The sequence below is a fragment of the Phocoena sinus genome, chromosome 18 (genome assembly GCF_008692025.1).
Source record: "Phocoena sinus isolate mPhoSin1 chromosome 18, mPhoSin1.pri, whole genome shotgun sequence".
In the NCBI taxonomy this organism is placed as follows: Eukaryota; Metazoa; Chordata; class Mammalia; order Artiodactyla; family Phocoenidae; genus Phocoena; species Phocoena sinus.
In genome coordinates this window covers 20,597,987-20,617,699 of record NC_045780.1, presented here as the reverse complement: position 1 = coordinate 20,617,699, position 19,713 = coordinate 20,597,987, and the positions used below count along the sequence as shown (strand labels likewise).

General features: G+C 46.9%; 1 protein-coding gene across 2 annotated transcripts in view; it reads left to right on the top strand.

Moving 5' to 3' along the window:
• Positions 1–1,318: 1,318 nt before the first annotated feature.
• The window catches only part of LRCH1 (leucine rich repeats and calponin homology domain containing 1), a 188,449-nt gene continuing 170,054 nt past the window's right edge, over positions 1,319–19,713 (top strand). The window contains exon 1 of one of the 2 annotated variants that reach the window (XM_032611023.1): positions 1,319–1,865. In XM_032611023.1, coding sequence (XP_032466914.1) covers positions 1,565–1,865 — 301 coding nt within the window. In that variant the 5' untranslated portion in view covers positions 1,319–1,564. The remainder of the gene's footprint in view (positions 1,866–19,713) is intronic. The other variant, XM_032611020.1, reaches the window with a different exon arrangement.

The following is a 19,713-nucleotide window of genomic DNA, read 5'->3' as shown; positions in this document are numbered from 1 at the left end:
TCCTCTACTCCAAGGGTTGAATTATTTTTGTACTGACCCGCATCCTCACTTCCCCTAGCTAAGTTGCTCACAGGGACGCTGCTCAAACCTTGGGTATAGAGCAAAAATAAAGGCCCTAGAGAGTTGGAGCCAAAACTTCGGAAAGGAGTGGGACTTTATTAATCTTCCAGCTGGTCTGCTCTTATGTTGTCAGATGTTCTGTCTCCCATGGTGTGCCAGCGTTGGTCTGGGCAGAACATGAATTCGCTTGCAGGCGGACACATCAGCTCCCACTCCCCACGGGGGCTAGAGGAAGCGCACAAGGATACCTTGACGGTACCTGTGCGCAGGCTCCAACTGTGACTCAGTTATTCGCTAGTTGGGGTCACTGACTTTCTGACCTTTCCAGCCCCACCCAATTCTGGGCTCAGCCAGCCACAGCCAGCCCCTCCTCCTCATAGGACAATGGGTTCTGTCCGCCATAAAAACGACCTGCATTTTGAAAAGTCCTTCCTTTCCGTGTCTGTAGTTTTCTGCCATCGCTCAGAAAACCCTCTGCCTTACTCCTATTTGTTTGCAGCGAGGTGCGGCCCGGGAGGGCGTTTACAGGAAGGAGGGCAACCCTAGAGTCTGAAGGCTCCGCCTCTGACTGAATGGGTGAACTCAGACAAGTTTCTTTATTTTCTTTTTTTTTGTGGTACATGGGCCTTTCACTCTTGTGGCCTCTCCCGTTGCGGAGCACAGGTTCCGGACGCGCAAGCTCAGCGGCCATGGCTCACGGGCCTAGCCGCTCCGCGGCATATGGGATCTTCCCGGACCGGGGCACGAACCCGTGTCCCCTGCATCGGCAGTCGGACTCAACCACTGCGCCACCAGGGAAGCCCTCAGACGAGTTTCTTAACTTCCTCTGTGGCCTGGGGGAAACAATTTTTCCGCTCACGGGGTCCCTGGATTAATGAGGTCACGAATGCAGACCACCTGGACCAGCGAATGGCTCATCGTAGGTGCCCAAATGCCAGGGGTCGTCTGTTGGCCTGACCCCACAGTGAAAAACTGCATCTCGGGGAACTCTGGGTCAAATAACCAGAATAATTTGCAAAATTGAGATAACCTCTCACCTCCCCGTGACCTCACGGCCTCCAGCCCCCCACGTCCCCGGGTAGCTGGGCCGAGCAGCAGGGCCACCGCAGCGGGCGGCGGAGGAAGGCGCGGGGCTAGACTGACGGCTCTCGGGTAGGAGGAGGAGAGAGCAGGCGGCGGAGGAGGGGAGAGCCGCCTAGAGGAGGGAGCAGAGGCGGGAGGAGACACATGCGCGCTGCCTGCCGCCGCCGCCGCCGCCGCCGCCGCCGCCGCAGTCCTCAGCTTGCCAGGGACAGGAAAGCTTCGAGACTGAGCTGCCGCTGCCGCCTCCCCTTCTCACCCCCCCCCCATTCCGCGTGCCTCCCACACCCTCCTCCCCTTCTTCCAGCATCTCTCGGTGGAGCACTGCAGGGACCCGGCCCGGGCTGCCGTCTCCCCGACCAGGGGGAAAGCTGTGACCCCCCCCCGCAGGAGCGGCAGGGCGGGGTGGGGGGCCCGGGAGAAGATGGCGACGCCGGGAAGTGAACCCCAACCTTTCGTCCCCGCCCTGTCAGTGGCTACTCTGCACCCCCATCATCATCCCCCCCCCCACCACCATCAGCACCACGGAGGAGCCGGAGGCAGCGGCGGGGCCGGAGGAGGCGGCGGCGGCGGCGGGGGCTTCAACCTGCCCTTGAACCGGGGGCTGGAGCGCGCGTTGGAGGAAGCGGCCAACTCCGGGGGGTTGAACCTCAGTGCTAGGAAACTGAAGGAGTTTCCCAGGACGGCGGCCCCCGCGCACGACCTCTCGGACACGGTGCAGGCAGGTGAGAGAAGGCCGAGGGCGGGCAGTGGGCGTGGGTGGCTCTCTGTCTGGCTGTCGTCCCTTCCCCGACGCGGTAGCCAGTCTGAGATCTGGCCTTGCTGAGGGACCAGCGGCCCGTGCTCTCCCGAGGAAGGGACCCGCGTGGGCGCTGTGGCGCCGGGAGAGCCGGGCTGCTCCGGGACGCTCGGCCCGCTAGCGTGTGGGAGCGCGTGGGTCTCCGGCTCCCCACCCGCGGCGGCCGTGTGGGGGAAGTGGCCGCCGGGCTGGGACTTGCGGGCGCGCCCGGTGCGCGCAGTGAAAGTGGGAGGTTTCAGGCGGCCGCGGCCGTTTTCTGGGCCCCGCGTAGAGGCTGGGAACCCGGCCGCGGTGTCTGCGCCTCCGCTTTGCGTCGAGGCGTCGCCCGTCCTGGTGAGGAAACCCAGACAAAGGTGGCGCGCCCTCCGCCGACCCGAGGGCATCGGCGCGGTGCCGCGAGGCCCCCGCCGCGACATCACTGAGCGCTCCAGCGACTTGGTGCCGACTGCGAGGAGGTGCCGAGGCTTCTCCTTCCTGCGCCTGTGCGAGGAAGGAGCGGCTGCCGAATCGCAGCGAAACCGAATCGCCGCCACTTTGCTGGGGGGGGTCGGCTCCCCGGTTCTTTGCCTCTAGCTAACCGCCCACGCGGTTTGGTTCCTGCCACCGAGGCTACCTAGTTCTCAGTAACCCGAAATGTGCGGGGGCCCTGGAAAGAGACGGCATGGCATATTAAAAAAAAAAAAAAGAATAATTAAAGTGAGCCGGTTTTCCTTCGTGAGCCCGACAAGTTGCAACTCGCGTCAGTGAGCATACAGCCTTTTCAAGTTATGTCATGTGTTGACATATTTCTGAGAGGTCTGCTTTCTCTTTGGTAGTTGGAGTTACTGGAGTGGGATCTATAAACAGGAAGGAGGCTGCTGGAATGCGATTCAGGCCTTGGGATCCCTACAGAACTGACTCGGTTCCTGACCGTCCGGTTTCAGCTCCTTGGGGGAGGGTTTGTATCTTGGCAAGCGCCCAGCATTTCCCAGAGCAGTGGGTGCCCCGTTTTGGAACCACCGCCCAGACCTCGTGGCTGTCATCACATCAAGGGCCGAGTGTCAGACCCCTAGGATCCTGGACGGCATGACTGTCAGCTCCAGATCTTCCAGTTTCCTCTCCTGCGGGAAGAGGGGTTCGGGGGAGGGGGCAGACAGTTGCCTTTTGGAGCTAGGTTTCTAATGCTCCCCTCCTTTAATTCAATAAACTTTTATTGAGTCCTAACGAATATTTAGACAGAGTTCTGAGTTCACTGGAGGCAAAAAGGGCTCTTAAGGGTCATTAAACTTTGTAATTTGGATTCAGGGATAGTCAGAAGTGGGCATAAAGGAGGGAATTTCCAGAGTCGAGCTGTCAACAGCTGGGGAATCTCTTGATAGGACTTCTTAGTTGCATTTTCTCAAGTGGAAGTTATTCCAAGAATTGCCTGAATCATTAACTTAAAAAAAAAAGTCCGTTGTTAAGTTCGACTTCCCTTTTGCTGTAGAGTGTACAGTGAGCTGTGGAAGGATTGGATATGACTGCAGAAAATGGAGCTGGCATGACCAATAATAATATGTGTTTGTCGTTCCGGATGGGGGCATTGAAAGTTGTTCCTCTAATTCAGTTATGCTGACGTTTATTTCAAGATGGGTGAACTGCTCTGTTGGCATTTCTTGGAGAAGACCCGCGCTTTTTTTAAAAAAATTAATTTTTTTGGCTTTCTTGGGTCTTCGTTGCTGTCTGGGCTTTCTCTAGTTGGGGTGAGTATCATTGCAGTGCGCCGGCTTTTCTTTTGTTGCAGAGCACTGGCTCTAGGGCCCGCGGGCTTCAGTAGTTGTGGCTCAGGGGCTTAGTTGCTCTAGGGTGTGTGGGATCTTCCCTGACCAGGGCTCGAACCAGTGTCCCTTGCATTGGCAGGTAGATTCACAACCACTGCGCCACCAGAGAAGCCCAAGACCCATGCTTTTCAAAGCAGAGACCACCTCTTTCAGTGAAGGCCTTACCATGTGAGGCACGGCAGTGCTTAAAAATATTTTGTTCTCTCTTGCTTGCTTGTGGCGAGCTGTGGTGGTGAGTTCCGCAGGTTTTAAAATTATGAACCCCACTTGCGCGTGTTTGATGCTCAGAAAATTCTAACTAGTTAAAACTTGGAGGCTTAACTTGCCGTCAAAAAAGGCAGTGTTAATTACGGGAGGCGGAGTGTCACTGAAGTTTGTAGAAAAGTTAGGAAAACCCTATAAAGATAAAGAGAATTCAATGCAGACAGCTATTTTACATGAAATTTCAGTACCTGAATGTGTTAAAGAGTTGCTTTTGCAAACACATCTTTGCCTCAGGTCAAAGCTGGGTGTAAACCAAATGTATTCTGCCCTTTGTTCTATTTACCGAGCACTGTTCCTTATTTGGAAGAGCAAAACTCAAAATAAAGCAAGAGTTAAAATTACCTCCGTTTGCACAGTGTTGACATTTCCTGCATATAAAGAGTTCTAGTAGAGTGGAGTGTATGAACAGTAACATATACAATAAAGACAGTGGTTTCTCTGGGGTTAAAATTTAGTTTACAGAATATCTCTTAAGATCAGAAGGACATACGAAGATCCTTAAAGACCTAAGATGTAAAGTGGACTTTTTCATAAATTTTGGAAGACAGCGAGTGACATGGAAAGCTTTTTCTCGCTGTTCAGTTGTATAATACAGACCATTTGGTTTATGCCTTGTAAAAGTAACTCTTCTGGCAGCCCACCTAAGCAGAACTGCACTCTTGGGCAGTGTAGCTTATCTGGACAGGAGCTGTGAAACCCCAGATGCAATCACAGAAACATAGAGGCCCTGGGCTGCTCAGTAGACGTTTAAGCTCTGTCAATCGAGTGCATACATATTTTTCATAGGAAAAAAGCTCTCAGGCTCTCCCCCTCACTTTGAGCCTATCGATTTACTCATATTTGAGTGAAAATAGTTTGGTTGTAACAGGGTCTAGTCTTTTTGCAGGTGAGAAGGGGAAAGAAAGGCTGATCCACGCGGGTGTGGTGGAACAGGTGACACTGGCTGAATGGGAGAAACCTGAACAAAAGAGCCACAATGAGCACCGGGTGTGTGTCTGCACTATCCTGCCCGGTCCTCGGTAGAAGCTCTTCAGATCCTCATGTACAGCTGGGGAGAGTTGAGTAATAGTTGCTGAAGATCATAGCCCTACTTAAACGGTGAATCAGGGATTGAACTCTGATGGTTTCACTCTAGTGTATGTGTTCTTTTCTTTTTCTGCATTGGGTCTTCGTTGCTGCACACGGGCTTTCTCTAGTTGCGGCGAGCGGGGGCGACTCCTTGCTGTGGGGAGCGGGCTTCTTACTGTGGTGGCTTCTCTTATTGCGGAGCACGGGCTCTAGGCGCGCGGGCTTCAGTAGTTGCAGCACGTGGGCTCAGTAGTTGTGGCTCTCGGGCTCTAGAGCGCAGGCTCAGTAGTTGTGGCGCACGGGCTTAGTTGCTCCGCGGCATGTGGGATCTTCCAGGACCAGGGCTCGAACCTGTGTCCCCTGCATTGGCAGGCGGATTCTTAACCACTGAGCCACCAGGGAAGTCCCTAGTGCTAATATTTTAAATAGTGTCATTTTGGGTTAAGGAAGTTCCAGAGGAACTATAAAGCAGATTGAAAAGAGGAGTAAGAAAAGAAAGTGTCTGTCTCGGGCTGATTGCAGGAGGTCCTGGAAAATAAAAAGGAAGCTCTTGGATTTGATATGCAGAACAGTTGTTGAAAGTTGCTCTCATTAAGGAGAGGGAGAGCTGTGTCATTGCCAGTATCTTTTTGGGGTGGCTTGAAGCAGAAAAGTCTATATGGGAAATGAAGGGCTCCCCCAGCGTGGGGGACAAATACTCATCGAGGTCCTGTATGTGCCAGTGCAGGTGCTGGAGGAGGTGCAAAGTGTAAGACATGACAGGAGCGCCACGACAGGTCCAGGAGGCCACGGGACTCTCAAGGCAGGTCAAGGTGAGAAGCCAATAGCGTAGATAGACATTGCAAAATTCAGGAACTAAAAGGCCATTTCAGTTAAATGAGTTAGGAAAGACTCATAGCAGAGGTGGGATTTGGGTCAGGTTTTGTAGGATGGCACATTCTGTGGTGGGAAAGATGGTTTGAACGTGTGGAGTGAGAACCTGACAGCCTGAGACTTGCTGAGAATAAAACAGTAAGAGAGGGCTTCCCTGGTGGCGCAGTGGTTGAGAATCTGCCTGCTAATGCAGGGGACACGGGTTCGAGCCCTGGTCTGGGAGGATCCCACATGCCGCGGAGCAACTAGGCCCATGAGCCACAACTACTGAGCCTGCGCGTCTGGAGCTTGTGCTCCGCAACGAGAGGCCGCGATAGTGAGAGGTCCGCGCACCGCGATGAAGAGTGGCCCCCGCTTGCCACAACTAGAGAAAGCCCTCGCACAGAAACGAAGACCCAACACAGCCAAAAATAAATTAATTAATTAATAAACTCCTACCCGCAACATCTAAAAGAAAAAAAAAAAAAAAAAAACAGTAAGAGAGGGCATTCAGGCCTGTGCTTCTGGTCACATTCTTCCACCCCACTGTCACCATGTAATGAGGTAACAGAGCACAGGGCTCTTAGGACCCTTTGAGGATGCTGGGGATGGCTGAGGCCTGGGATATGTCAGCCTGTGGGACTGATGCCCTAGTCTGTCTGAGATACCTCTCTCCAGTGTCTACAGAGGCAAAGAATCTTCTCTGAGATTTGTGGGCAGGCTTATCTGCTGAAGCCTGACTTTCCCCCGCCCCACTCCCATCCTGTAGCAACCGAATCCTTGGGATATTAGCATCCTTTAGTCATTGGGGTGCACCCAGGACTTGGTGATATCTATTTGGTCTCAAAAACCATTCCATTTCGGTCATAAAGATTTTTCATTACAAATGTAATGAAACTTGAAATCACATGTGTTTTCGTAGAACGTGTGTTCTTTTATAGTTATATCTTGTTTCAAATTATGCTTCTGCTATTGAACTACATTTATTAGTCATTGCTGTAATGATTGTTTATTGTGGTAGTCATTATTTAAAGGGCTATATTAATGACATCTATTCTGAATACTTCATTCATAAACAATGAGTCGCATCCTTTTCCTTCCTATTATTATTTTTTGCTTGTTGATCAGTTTCAATGCAGAGGACTTCTAATAGTAAAAGCTGTCAGAACTACTAAGACTCCATATATATGGTGTCTCTGAACCATATCCAGATGTGCTCTTCCACGTTTCTGTTGGTGGCGGAAACAATCTCCACAAACATACCTCTGTTCTCATTGCTTGCATTATGGGCTGCTCTTTATTGAGAAGGCAGAAGCACACTTACCATCTTTCTAGAATAACAGCGTACAACCATAGGCAGCAAAACCTCTGGTCATTTTTGATCTGTGCCAGTTTATAAGGTCAGCCTAAGGTTTGACCTTCATCATTGAAAGGATTCTACCGGACTGTCAGTCACTGCGACATCTTATTTGATTTTTGGTGAGCGTATGTTATTAGGCAAAAATTCGGCACACCCCACTATTTAAAATTTTTAACTTCGATTGTTGACTAAGTTTTTTTTTTTTGAGTTTTGTTGCAAACTTAAATTTTTCATGCTGTGGTTTAGCAGTTCTTTGGTGTAAGCATTTAAAGGGTAGATACCTTTTGAAATCCATGTTGGTGTTGATCAGTGCAGAGGTTAATTTCCTTTTGCTCTTGCTGTCCTACTGGTGTGAACAAAGGCTTTTTCTGTCCTGTTACTCAGCTTCATCATTACTAATTTAAGCATAAATTGTTTCCTTCTTTTGTGTGTACTTTTCTATTTTTCCCCTTTTTCATATCTGTTTGTCTACCTACCTACCTATATCTGTCTACCTATATCTATAGGTATATCTATTTATCTACGTTTATAGGTATACTTATATACTTGTATTTATAGGTATATATCTATATATAAATTTATGTAGGTGTGTGACTTGCTTAACCAAAAAAGAAAGCCCAATTATATTTGCATATCTGATGCCTTTATTTATGTATAATTTATAGGAAGTCTAGAGGCATCTCTCGTTGCTACAGTTCTTTTGTTGCATGAAAGTATTTTTTTTGCGCCAAAATTTTCATTTGCTCTATAAATTTCTATAGATAGAGATATAGGTATAAAGATGTTTTATCTTTAGGCTGGGCAGCATTTACTTTCTCTTCATCTCTTCCCAGAGTCATCTCCCCCAGGTGCCGTATTGAGTATGCTTTTTCAGAGACTTGGCAATTTAAATGGCAGAACTGCTATGAACTCTATTTAAGGTACTTATGGGTTCATCAGTCAGACCACCTGACTTGAAATTTTGTCTGTGCCTCACAAAAACCTGTCTGTGATGCTACTTTCCAGATTTGGTTTAGCATTTTGGAAAATTAGACTTCTGCCTTAGAAAGACACCCGGGAAAACTGGCCTGGGCTTTGACCTGGTACTGCCACCAAGATCACCATTTGTGAACTGTTTCAGTGACTGTGTCACTTGTTGGAATTAAGGTAATTTGGTGTTAATTGCAGTGTTTATTTCAAATATAAAATTACAATCTATCATGAAAGGCTTAAGGATGTAAGACCCAAAACCCAGCTATATTTACATATCTGATGCCTTTATGTATAATTTATAGGAAGTCTAGAGGCCTCTGTTACCGCTGCTGTTTTTTGTGGCATGGAAGTCCTTTTGCCGCAGAATTTTCAGCTGCTGTTATATTTCAGACAAGTTTTTGTGTGTGTCGTGTGAATTGTTTAACGAAAAAAGAAAGAAAAAGGGAGAAAGAAAAGAAAAAATACGGGAAGTCAGGATCCCATGTAAGCCTTAGTTCAGGAAAACTAGGCCTGCCAATAAAGATGCAAGCTTGAAGCATGTCTGTGTTTTCTTCATCTTAATTTCAGAGTTCAGTAGTATTGCTTCCATAAACTGTAGTAAGAAGTCATACATTTGGAAGCCATCTGTTCCCACAGAGTAATTCAAAAATCGAGTGAGACTGTTTACATGAACAGAAAGTTGAGGAACTGTGAGAACGTGACTTCTCTTGCTTTTACTCCATCAAGGCAGTAGGAGGGAAATGCCTTTATACTTGGATTTCTGTGCGCTCGTGCTTTTGCCCGCCCCTGTCCTCCTTCACTGGCCGTAGAGGAGGAGTATAGGGGGGACAGAAAAAATCAGAGAATGACAGTGTTTGATTTGCATCACAGAAACATTTTATCTTTTTGCTTGATGAGACATTATTGCTCCTGTGTTAATATGATGTTGATACTGAGCCAGCTTAACTTATGGTAGCTGGAACTTTTCCAGGATTTAAAAAATTTTTTTGCACTCATCTTCATTTTTTGTTGCTAGTATATAGAAATGATTATTTTATATAAATTTATTTATTTATTTTTGGTTGCATTGGGTCTTCGTTGCTGCGTTCGGGCTTTCTCTAGTTGCAGCGAGCAGGGGCCACTCTTCGTTGCGGTGCGTGGGCTTCTCTTGCAGTGGCTTCTCTTATCGTGGAGCACAGTCACTAGGCGTGCGGGCTTCAGTAGTTATGGTACGCGGGCTCAGTAGTTGTGGCTCGCGGGCTCTAGAGTGCAGGCTCAGTAGTTGTGGCGCACGGGCTTAGTTGCTCCGTGGCATGTGGGATCTTCCCGGACCAGGGCTCGAACCCGTGTCCCCTGCATTGGCAGGTGATTCTTAACCACTGCGCCACCAGGGAAGTCCCTCCAGGATATTTTAAGTCACCAAGGTCAGGCTTTATAATTTTGGAATCTGCCGTGATACTCACATTCTTCCTTTTGCTGTGTTTCCTCAGTCTCTTTGCTGGAGGGGCCCTAAGACCGTGCGACTTGAAGCAGAGCCGGGATCCCTCTGGCTCAGTGGGCCTTGAATTTCCCCTTCACTGTTCTCCCCAGATGGGCAGAGAGAGGCCCCATTTTAGTTTCCTTAATCTTCTGGCTTCTCCTGTGGCCTTGCTTTTGACAGCTGACTGCTGCAGCGCAGGCCGTGGAGTTTTGCTACTCAGTGTATTTCCCTAACGTTCTTTCCTATTTTTTGATGTTGATGCTGTACAGTGCTACGAGTAGCATCAATGCATCTGACCTGGTTCCGTCAGCTTGGCTCTGATTTGACGCACTTTAGCTCTGCAACAGTGACAATTTCAAAGACAGCATCACTCGCAGACTGCCTGACTTGGCCTTCCTTTAGATTGCCTCCGTTTTGCTTTTCCAGGTCATTTCCCTCCCTTCGCCCTCCTCTCTGCCCTGGAAGAGTCTCCTTAACCACGCTCCTACTTTATCCAGTCCCCAGCCTACTCGAGACGCGGGCCTCCCTGCCATCCCTTCCTTGCAGATCTGAGCACTGAATCAGGCATAGCTTTAAGGCACTTTTGCGTTATTCCCTTATGGCATTTTTTTGTTAGTTATTGCCTTCCTCTTTGGTGCTTTCCCCAGGTTTCAGCTTTTTCCTTCTTCGCTGGCCTGTGAGGTCTGGCTAGGCAGGGGTTTTTCCTTATTTTCGTATGTGCCCTTCATGCCTGTCACAGAAAATGCTAGATTAACATCAGTGCACCGTTCTGTCTCCTCTTTCCTACTCACAGCCCTCTCTTAGTCCCCACACTCTCAATCCATCATCTTGGATCTGCCACTACGCACGGTTTGCTGATCTGCTGCCTTTTTTTTCAGCGCTGACCTTATTTTTTTTCACATGGCATCTTTTTGCTTCTCAGCGTCACCCACTGTATTAGTTGGCTCGGGCCGCATGACAAAATACCACAGACTGGGGGTCTTAAACACCAGACATTTATTTCCTCCCAGTTCTGGAGGCTGAGTCCAAAGTCAGGGTGTCAGCAGGGCTGGTTTCTCCCGAGGCGTCTCTCCTTCGCTTGTCATCGGCCAACCTCCCTGTGTGTTCCCATGACCCTTCCTCTGTGCCTGAGAGTCCCTGGCGTCTCTCTGCGAGTCCAGATTTCCTCTTCTTATACAGACACCAGTCACACTGAATTAGGGCCCACCCGTAACCTACTCATTTAACCTTAAGTACCACTTGAAAGGCCTAATCTCCAAATAAATCACATTCTGAGGGACTGAGGGTTAGGGCTTCTAGGCGTGAATTTTAGGGGACACGATTCAGCCCAGCACGCACTCCCTCTGGTGTTGCTGGTAGCTAGCTACTGTTCCTCCCCCAGCCTGGATACAGTGACTTTGTGTGCTGTGCAAGTCTGCCCTCCCACGAGGCCCAAGCCAGGCCTGTCTCATTCACCACTCCAGCCCCAGGACCCAGCATAACACCACGCTGATCCCGCCTGGGTGCGAGGTAGACCCTCAATAAATGTTACTGAGCACATGACGTGCTGTAAAAGGGGAAGGGGCCACGTTCATACTTAAAAATGGGTGACTCTGGCCAGTCTGGGCCCCCCTTCTCCCCACCATCTCTCACAAATTTAGAATCTTCTTTTTGGTGGTTGGTGGGTCCCCAGAGTTATGCTTTCTCAACAGTAGTTAAAAAGGAAGATAAGGTTGCTTTCTTCAACATTTGCAAGTGTTTGATAAGCCAGGTTACATCTGGAGGTAGAGTTATCCTGACATCTGAAGGGGATGGGTGCAGTTTTATTGTATCAAATAGTGCTTGAAATTAACAAGTAAAGTGAAAGTAAAGTTTTTGAGTACCTATCATGTATAGGAGCTGTGGATGATTAAAAAAATTAGAGACATAGTTCTACAGTACGTTGCAGAATTGCATAAGGATTAAAGAAATAACATCTTTGAAAGTACTATACATGTATAGTATTCTCATTAACAAGTGTCTTTTCCAGATAAAGCCTTTCGGTCTGTCTTCCATCTTGTGTAGATTAGAGGTTAAACGTCAGTTTTCTTGAGCCTCAAAGACCTGGGTCCAAATCTTGGCTTTGTCGATTATAAACTGTGTTACTCTGACCAGATAACTTAAACCCCGAGTATCAGTTTTCTATAAACTGATGTCAGCTATAAAATGGGAACAATAGGTACTTAGCTGAGTTGTAAGAACAATGATTATAACAACAATAGATAACATTGTCAAGGGCTCTCTCTGTGCCAGGCATTCCTCCAAGTGCTTTATATGTTAATATATATATTAAGTATATGTACTATATACATTACCTCGTTTAATTCTTGCTGAGTGTTCTGTTTTAACTGTAGTAGGCTCAGTAATTCCTGACTCTTCCAGCTGTTAGCTAGGTTCCACTCAGCCACCTGTATCTGGTTGAAATTCATCTGCCTCTGAAATCCCTTTCTTGACCTTTGTAGCCTGAAGAGGGAGTTCAGATATCTAGAAACCACCGATTCACATCTCTCCCTCATTTAATAGCTGAGAACACTGAGGTTCAGAGAGCTTAAGCCCCTTGCACAAGGTCACACAGCAGGGCAGTGGGCAACTCCCAGCAGAGGGCCGTTTCTGTGGAGCCAGGAGGCTACATTGGATGGACGGAAGACCTCCCTCCCTCCATAGACTTCTCAGGTCAGCCCCACCCAGACCAGCCACGAGGAAGGTCCCTAAAAGAAAAAATACTGTGAAACCTTTAATAACATGTGGTCCAAAGCTGGGGAGAACAAGATAGAAAACTAAGAGTGGTTACAGATTAAATGTGTTAGTTCAGGATTTTACTGCATGTGGTTTGGAGGACATGCATGGGCTCCGTGTAAATTGGCTCCCAAGTACTAAAAGGCATGTTGGGAAGTCCCACCCAGACTCACAACCTGGAGGTCCACAGCCGCCTATCATAGCAAGGGTTTTCTTGGACCTTGCAATACATTTTCCTGTGGAAATACAGTAGTAAGTGGTGGTTTGGTTCCCCCGCCAACCCTCTATTTAACCCTAGCAGAGGTGGGCCTTTGTGTCGATGATGTTTCTTTGGAAAAATGTAAGCTCCGTCCTGACAAGGAATTCTGAACCTGGAGATCGTGGCATCAGGATGTGAACTTCCTGCCTCTTGGGGATAACTCTCTCCCCTGCGGCCGTTCCTACCCGATGTCAGAAAGTTCCCCTCCCTTCTAGGCCCCTTGGTCAGTGGGCCCAGCAGACTGGGTGTCCCTTCCCCCCGGTGTGGGGAGCAAGGGTCGGTGTAAGTTGGGGGTCAGCTCTGGGACTCCGTGAGGCCTCAGGCCTAAGAGGAGCCGGCCCAGGAGATGCCCCCTGAGGGAGCCGGGCAGGGATTTAAACACCTCTCTGCCTAATGGTTGTATTTTTTTTTGCATATTATCTCCCCAACTTATTTATTTTAGACTTTGAAGCAAATGACGGAGTCTCCCTGAACTTCAGGTTTGTAATTTGTTAATAGTGAAAATACTCTTCCTCACTCAGGGCTGTTTTAAAAGGAGGTACACGGAGTTCAGGTCTGGCTCAGAGTGAGTGGCCCGCAGATGTCGCTGGCCTTCCTAGATTCCCATGGGGTTATGCGTCACAGTACAATAATATAACATCGGTAAAATAGATAACTGCCCATTGTTAGCCTGTCATTGGCGTAGTGGCTAAGAGCACACGTGGTTGGGTCTCAGTCCTGGTTCTACCAGGATATGGCCGGTACTTAAGCTCCCTGAGCCTGGTCATACAATCAGGGATAATGATCATAGGGTTATTGTGAGGAGGAAATGAATGAGTATAGGTGTAAAGTGCTCAGGTCAATGCCTGGTGTTGACGTTTGCTGTTATTATTATTATTATTTTTTTGCGGTACGCGGGCCTCTCACTGCTGTGGCCTCTCCCGTTGCGGAGCACAGGCTCCGGAGGCGCAGGCTCAGCGGCCATGGCTCACGGGCCCAGCCGCTCCGTGGCATGTGGGATCCTCCCGGACTGGGGCACGAACCCATGTCCCCTGCATCGGCAGGCGGACTCTCAACCACTGCGCCACCAGGGAGGCCCCCATTATTATTATTATTGTGGCCGAGCTGCGTGCGGGATCTTACTTCCCCAACCACGGATTGAACCTGCGCCCCCTGCAGTGGAAGCTTGGAGTCCTAACCACTGGACCGCCAGGGAAGCCCCGCCATTATTAATACCATAGTCCATTATCTTTAGAAAAGAGAGTCAATCTTCTAAGGCACAAAAAGACTAAATTCCTAGAAATATTGTGACATTAATAAAATAATCTTGATATCCAGAAAGCTTCAGTATACATGCTTTAAGCATGTGTAAGCATTATATTCTTTTGACTGTCTTTGGAAGGTGATGGAGTAGGTGCTATTTATTCTTCCAGCTCTGAACATTCAGGGCTTACATGTAAGGAAACCCAGACTGAAATCATTTTCAGTGAAATCATTTCAGTGAAATCATTTTTCTTGGGTTATGTTACTGGTAAGTGTTTGAGCCAGGACTGTATCTTCTGAGTTTTTATGTGATTTCCATTCATTCCTCAATATAATAGCCCTCGTCGGTTTGATTTGATTTCATCAAGACAAAGAAATCCTGAGGGGACAGGCTGGTAGAGAAGAGTGCTCCCCAGTGGAGAATGGGGAGCGTATTCTGGGGCTACACTATGTATTCCTGCAAAGGGTGCTGGGACCAAGGCTTGTTTGGGGCCTTGGGATGGAGGGGTAGGAAGGAGGGGGTGGGGCCTCAGAGGAGGGCTTGTAGCACAGCTCTCTGCCCTCTGCAAGAGTCCTGCCATAGATTTAAGAACTCTTCCAGATCAAAATAAACAAATTGATCACCTTTGATCCTCTTGGCAAGAAACAATTTGTGAATCTTTTTATGTTCCTGGCAACTGCTCCGAAGATGTGTAGCAGATACTTCTCTAAGGAGCGAGAACATGTCTACGAGGAAGCAGAGTTTAAAGAATAAATACTTGGATTGAAACGTATCATTTCTTTTCTCATTGTTTTCCTGGCACCAGCATTTGTTTTGAACTTTATCAGAAGTCATTTCTTCAAAAGCCTGGTGATAGGTTCAGTATCACCCTGAAGTCACTGACAAGGGAACTTTTGAAAGGGCGATAGGGTCTGGGCCCTTCAGGGTATTTCCTCCTTCAACCCTCCTAAAGGTTAACCCCTACTCTTGCAAGATAGGTAGTGTCCTTGGAGCGGAGAAGGAAACATCGGTTAGGCAATCTGAGTACGTTTGTAGAGCCATTAAGGCCAGAGCTAAAGTTGGGATCAGAACTCTGGTTGAAGAAGTGCTGGAGTCTCTTGCCATTGAAGGGGAGCAGAATATGCCACCCCAAAATATGCCACTTTGGCATATGGATTATTTTGAACCGAAAGTTACTTAAGAAACAGTCGGTGCAGGGACACTGTGGCCTTCTTTGTCTCCCTGAAAGCAGGAAATAAATCTCCTGTGTGAAAGGTACTCTTCCTGTACCAAAGAGGGGTAGAAGGCATTCTTATCACCAGAGATAGGGAATCCAGGACCGAGAAGGCTGTATAAACAAATTTACTTCTTCACTCGTTTACCACCCCAAGCTCAAACCCCTTTGTCTTGTCAATTTTTCACAGTTTTATTTATTTATTTATTTAGTCTAAAAGATACAACAGCTGCCTGCTTTGGTCACTTCTTTCAGTATCGTATATTTTTGAGCTCCTGTGCATAGGGAATTTGTTTTTTTTCCTGTTGTTTCATATCAATTTGATTATTAGGCCAGCCAAAGAACCTAAAAGGAAAGGAGGAATTACGTTTTCTTCCTCTATGCTGTGCTCTATTGTAGCGTTACTGCACATTTAGAGCTGGAAGGACAGATCGCAGGGGGAGATTTTGCAATGAGAATCGAGCCCAGAGCATTCTGATAGGCAGTCCTCGGGGTGATTTATAGACTGAGGAGTCAGATTCCAGCCTAATGTTATTTCTCTCATTAATCTGAAAGTGGATGCAGGGGACCAAGGTGCATGCATGGGGATTTCTAGCCCTAGTCCTTACCTATTGCTAGTGGCCAGTTATCAGTTCCATTTCTAAGAGCTGTGCTTTCCAGCAAGCAACAGTATTGGTTTTAAAAATCCTCCAACATGTCTATTATGTGAAAATTTAAATAACACCTTCAGGTTTTTAGTTTTGGTATAAAATTTTGTTAGACTTTATAATGCGTAACTTATTTGAACAGCCTATTTAAAATTTACTTTATTTTATTCCCTCCAATGAGAAATGAATGAATAGCCATTGGGTGAGTGACCAAGTAATTTACTTTCTAGACCATTCCCTCTGTAACACAAGTGCTTACATTCTCAAAGTTGATTTTTTAAGTAATAATCATTGAGTCAATCTCTAATGCATTTTATATTGTAATGAAGATCCTTCAATGCATTAATTAATTGCTTTTAAAATCTTATAAATGAAATAACACAGCAGCCCATTTTGGCTAAAATAGCAGCACAGTTTATGGCTGAATAACCAACATTTTTTGTGTTTATGCAAATTGATCTAATTCAAAGGAATCCGATTGTACAATTGAAGGCAAATAGACCTCTCTTTGTGCAGTTCCCTTGGAGGTGAGGATGATAATATCTGCATGCAATTTAAGGCAATTATGTGTATTTTTCTGTCTTTAGGAAGCCTGGATAAATCAAAGTTAATTTTAGTTGTACCACTCCTTCCAGTGGCTATAGTCTTGTAATAAACCCTTAACCGTAGTTTGTTCAGATATTTGCATTTAATGCTTTCTTGTGTCCGTGCAGTACTTCAAAGGGTGCCATGCCATAACTTTATGAGTGTTAATGAGCCAAAGTCTGATCTGTTTTATGAAATTCATTCGGCAGCTGTGAAGACTTGCTGTTGCTTCCCTACCACCCCCCCCGCCCCCCCCCCCCCCCCCCCCCCCCCGCAAAGTCCTTGGAATCAGTATGTTAATGAAGACTTGGTATCTCAATATGAAATTGGCACAGTGGGAGTTCCGAGGTAATGTGCCCTGACAGAGCCCTTAATGTCTGCCTCTTAGGGAGTGAATGACAAAGACAGGATAGGCCAGCTAAGTGCTTTTACAGTCAGGCTGCCTGGGTCTTTCTAAAGTCCGTCTGTGTCTTCAGTGTGTACACCCTCTGTGTCTTAGGAATCTCCTCTCTTCTGTCAACCAGGCCTCCTTGATTGTGGTCTCTTAATACCACATAGTAGATTGGGTTGGATGAGCCCCATCACCTTTTTTTTTTTTTTTTTTGGCCTCACCACGCCACATGTGGGATCTTAGTTCCCCTACCAGGGACCCAACCAGTGCCCTGTGCAGTGGAAGCGAGGAGTGTTAACCACTGGACTGCCGGGGAAGTCCACTTTTTTTTTTTTAATTGAATGAAAGAGTCTTTAAATTCTTCAGTGCTTTACAATTTTCAAAAGTTTCACACACATGATTTCATATATTCCCATAATAACCCTTTTCCCCCTTATCCCTATATTCCCTCCCCCCAACTAGTAACCACTAGTTTGTTCTTTACATCTGCGAGTCTGCTTCTTTTTTGTTTTATTCACTAGTTCGTTGTATTTTTTAGATTCCACATATAAGTGAAATCATATAGTATGTGTCTTTCTCTGACTTATTTCACTTAGCATAATGCCCTCCAAGTCCATCCATGTTCCTTCAAATGGCAAAATTTCATTCTTTTTTATGGCTGAGTAATATTCTATAGTATATATATACCATATCTTCTTTATCCATTCATCTGTTGATGCACACTTAGGTTGCTTTCATACCTTGGCAGTTGTAATTAATGCTGCCATGAACCTTGGGAGCTCCATCACCTTTGGATGAAAGACTTCAGCTTTCAAACACATTGCTTTGTATAATTCTATGCAACGCTCATTCATTTTTCAAGAGAACATTAGGTCACTGTGGACGTCACAAGAAGTGCTCTTATAGGATGCCCCTAAATAGTGTCCATCTAAGTCCAGGTTTGCTGGGGACAGTCTGGTTTATACATTTTGCCCTGGACTACTGAATAATAGCACCTCTTTTTAACACATCCCGATTTGGATGATAAATTACATGATCACTATACTCATGGGACATAGACACCATGTTTTAAGATAAACTGAAGTGGAGACAAGGTAAATGACTTGCCCAGGCCCTCTGGCCACTTAAGTGTCAGATCAGGTCTAGGATATGAACAGTTTATCCTGGTCATCTCTGTCAGCTGCCCATACTGCTGCCCTTTGAGGGAATGACAGTGCTTGGCTGGTTTCTCATTTTAACTTTCACACCAAGAAACCCTCGCAGGAAGGTCTTTGGCATTTGTCTCTAATTTTAGTGGGCAAAACACAGCACTCATTTTAAAATTGTGAAATATAGCACACGTAGAAAGGAGTCTATATAAAACATAAGCATGGTTTAAATGATGATAGTAAAATAGGCTTAGAGACCTAGAGCAGACAGGGAGCTGGGACTGGGGTGGGGAGGTGATTGCCTGGGGCAGGACAAGGGATGATAGAAACAGTCTCTGTCTTGAGTTAGCGGTGAACGCGCAGGTAAGTATGCATTTGTCAGAACGCATCAAACTCTACGTACAAAATGGTTGCATTTTGTTGTATATAAATTATACCTTACTAAAGTAGACTTAAAATGCCCCTATGTACCCATTACTCAACTTGAGAAGTGGAACATTTCCCATACCAATGCATTATCCCTGATTAACAAGCCATTTACAAGCACAGAATAATTGGGGCCTTATGGCTGAATAGGTGCCTACTACAAGACTGATATTTCTGTATTAGTGGACAGATTCTTTGATCTTCATTTTCTTTATTTCAAAACAGCTTGTTAACTGTCTACATAGTCATACTACTCAAATATTCTAATTCTCTTTATGAGTGGCACTTTAGTTTATGGATAGAAAAAACTGAAACTGAGCCAGGCTTCCTGGCCTCACTGGGATGGTGCTGGCTAATGAAATCCAGGGCCTAAGAGCATTTGCTGTGCACCTGCTGGGCGCCAGACACTTTGCAGGCCTGATCTCATTCTTCCCCTCAGCCTACATGAGAGGTGTCGTGTACCTTAGATTTCGTGGAGTGCACATGTTGAGGCTCATAGATGCTCAGAAGCTTGCCCAGGATCCCCACGTGGAAAGTGGAGGAGCCGCGGGTGTCACCCCCAGCAGCCTGACTCTAAAGCGTTTGTCTTTCCCACCAAGAGCAGTCATTAGAAAGAACTGCCTTCTGCTGGGGAAAGCAGGGCCTTTTGGCTAGCTCCTTGCTTGTCCCCTGGAGCCTGGGATGGTGTGATGTACCACCCGCGACCTTCCTGCGTGACAGCCCTGACCAGGCGCACTCCCTGCCCCGCTTCCTCCGGGGCTCCCTCCTGCCCGCCCAGGCCAGCTGCCTGATCTGATAGGCCTCTGGGATCAGCGCCACCCTGCTTACCCACTGGGTTTCCCCACACCCTCCTCACCAGGCTTCGTGGCTCCAGCTGCCTTTGTCTTTAGCCTCCATATGTTCCAGGTTAAGTGCCTCTACTTTGCCTTTGATCATGCCTTCCCTTTCCTCTCTGCATGTGCCAAAGAAAATAAAACAGAAAACAAAACAATCAAAAACGAAAACTCCAGATCTCTAGTCCCTGTCAGTCACCCCAGAATCTCAGCACCTGCCTCTTCTGTGATGTCCCAAACCCTGGCCTCTCTCTCCCGCTTCACCCCCATCTTTTCTGAACTTTAGGCTTTTGGTCTGTAACTGGCAGTGTAATTGATTGAGTTGATCCTTAATTGTTATTTAACTTCATTTCTTTTCTCTCCAATTGATAATAACAACAAGAAGAATGATAATAACTTTATTTCTTGAGACAGGTATTGTGTTATGTATTTCAGTTAATTCTGCCAAATAATCTTAGGATGTCAGTACATGTTTTTTCCCTGTTTGACAGATTAGAAAAT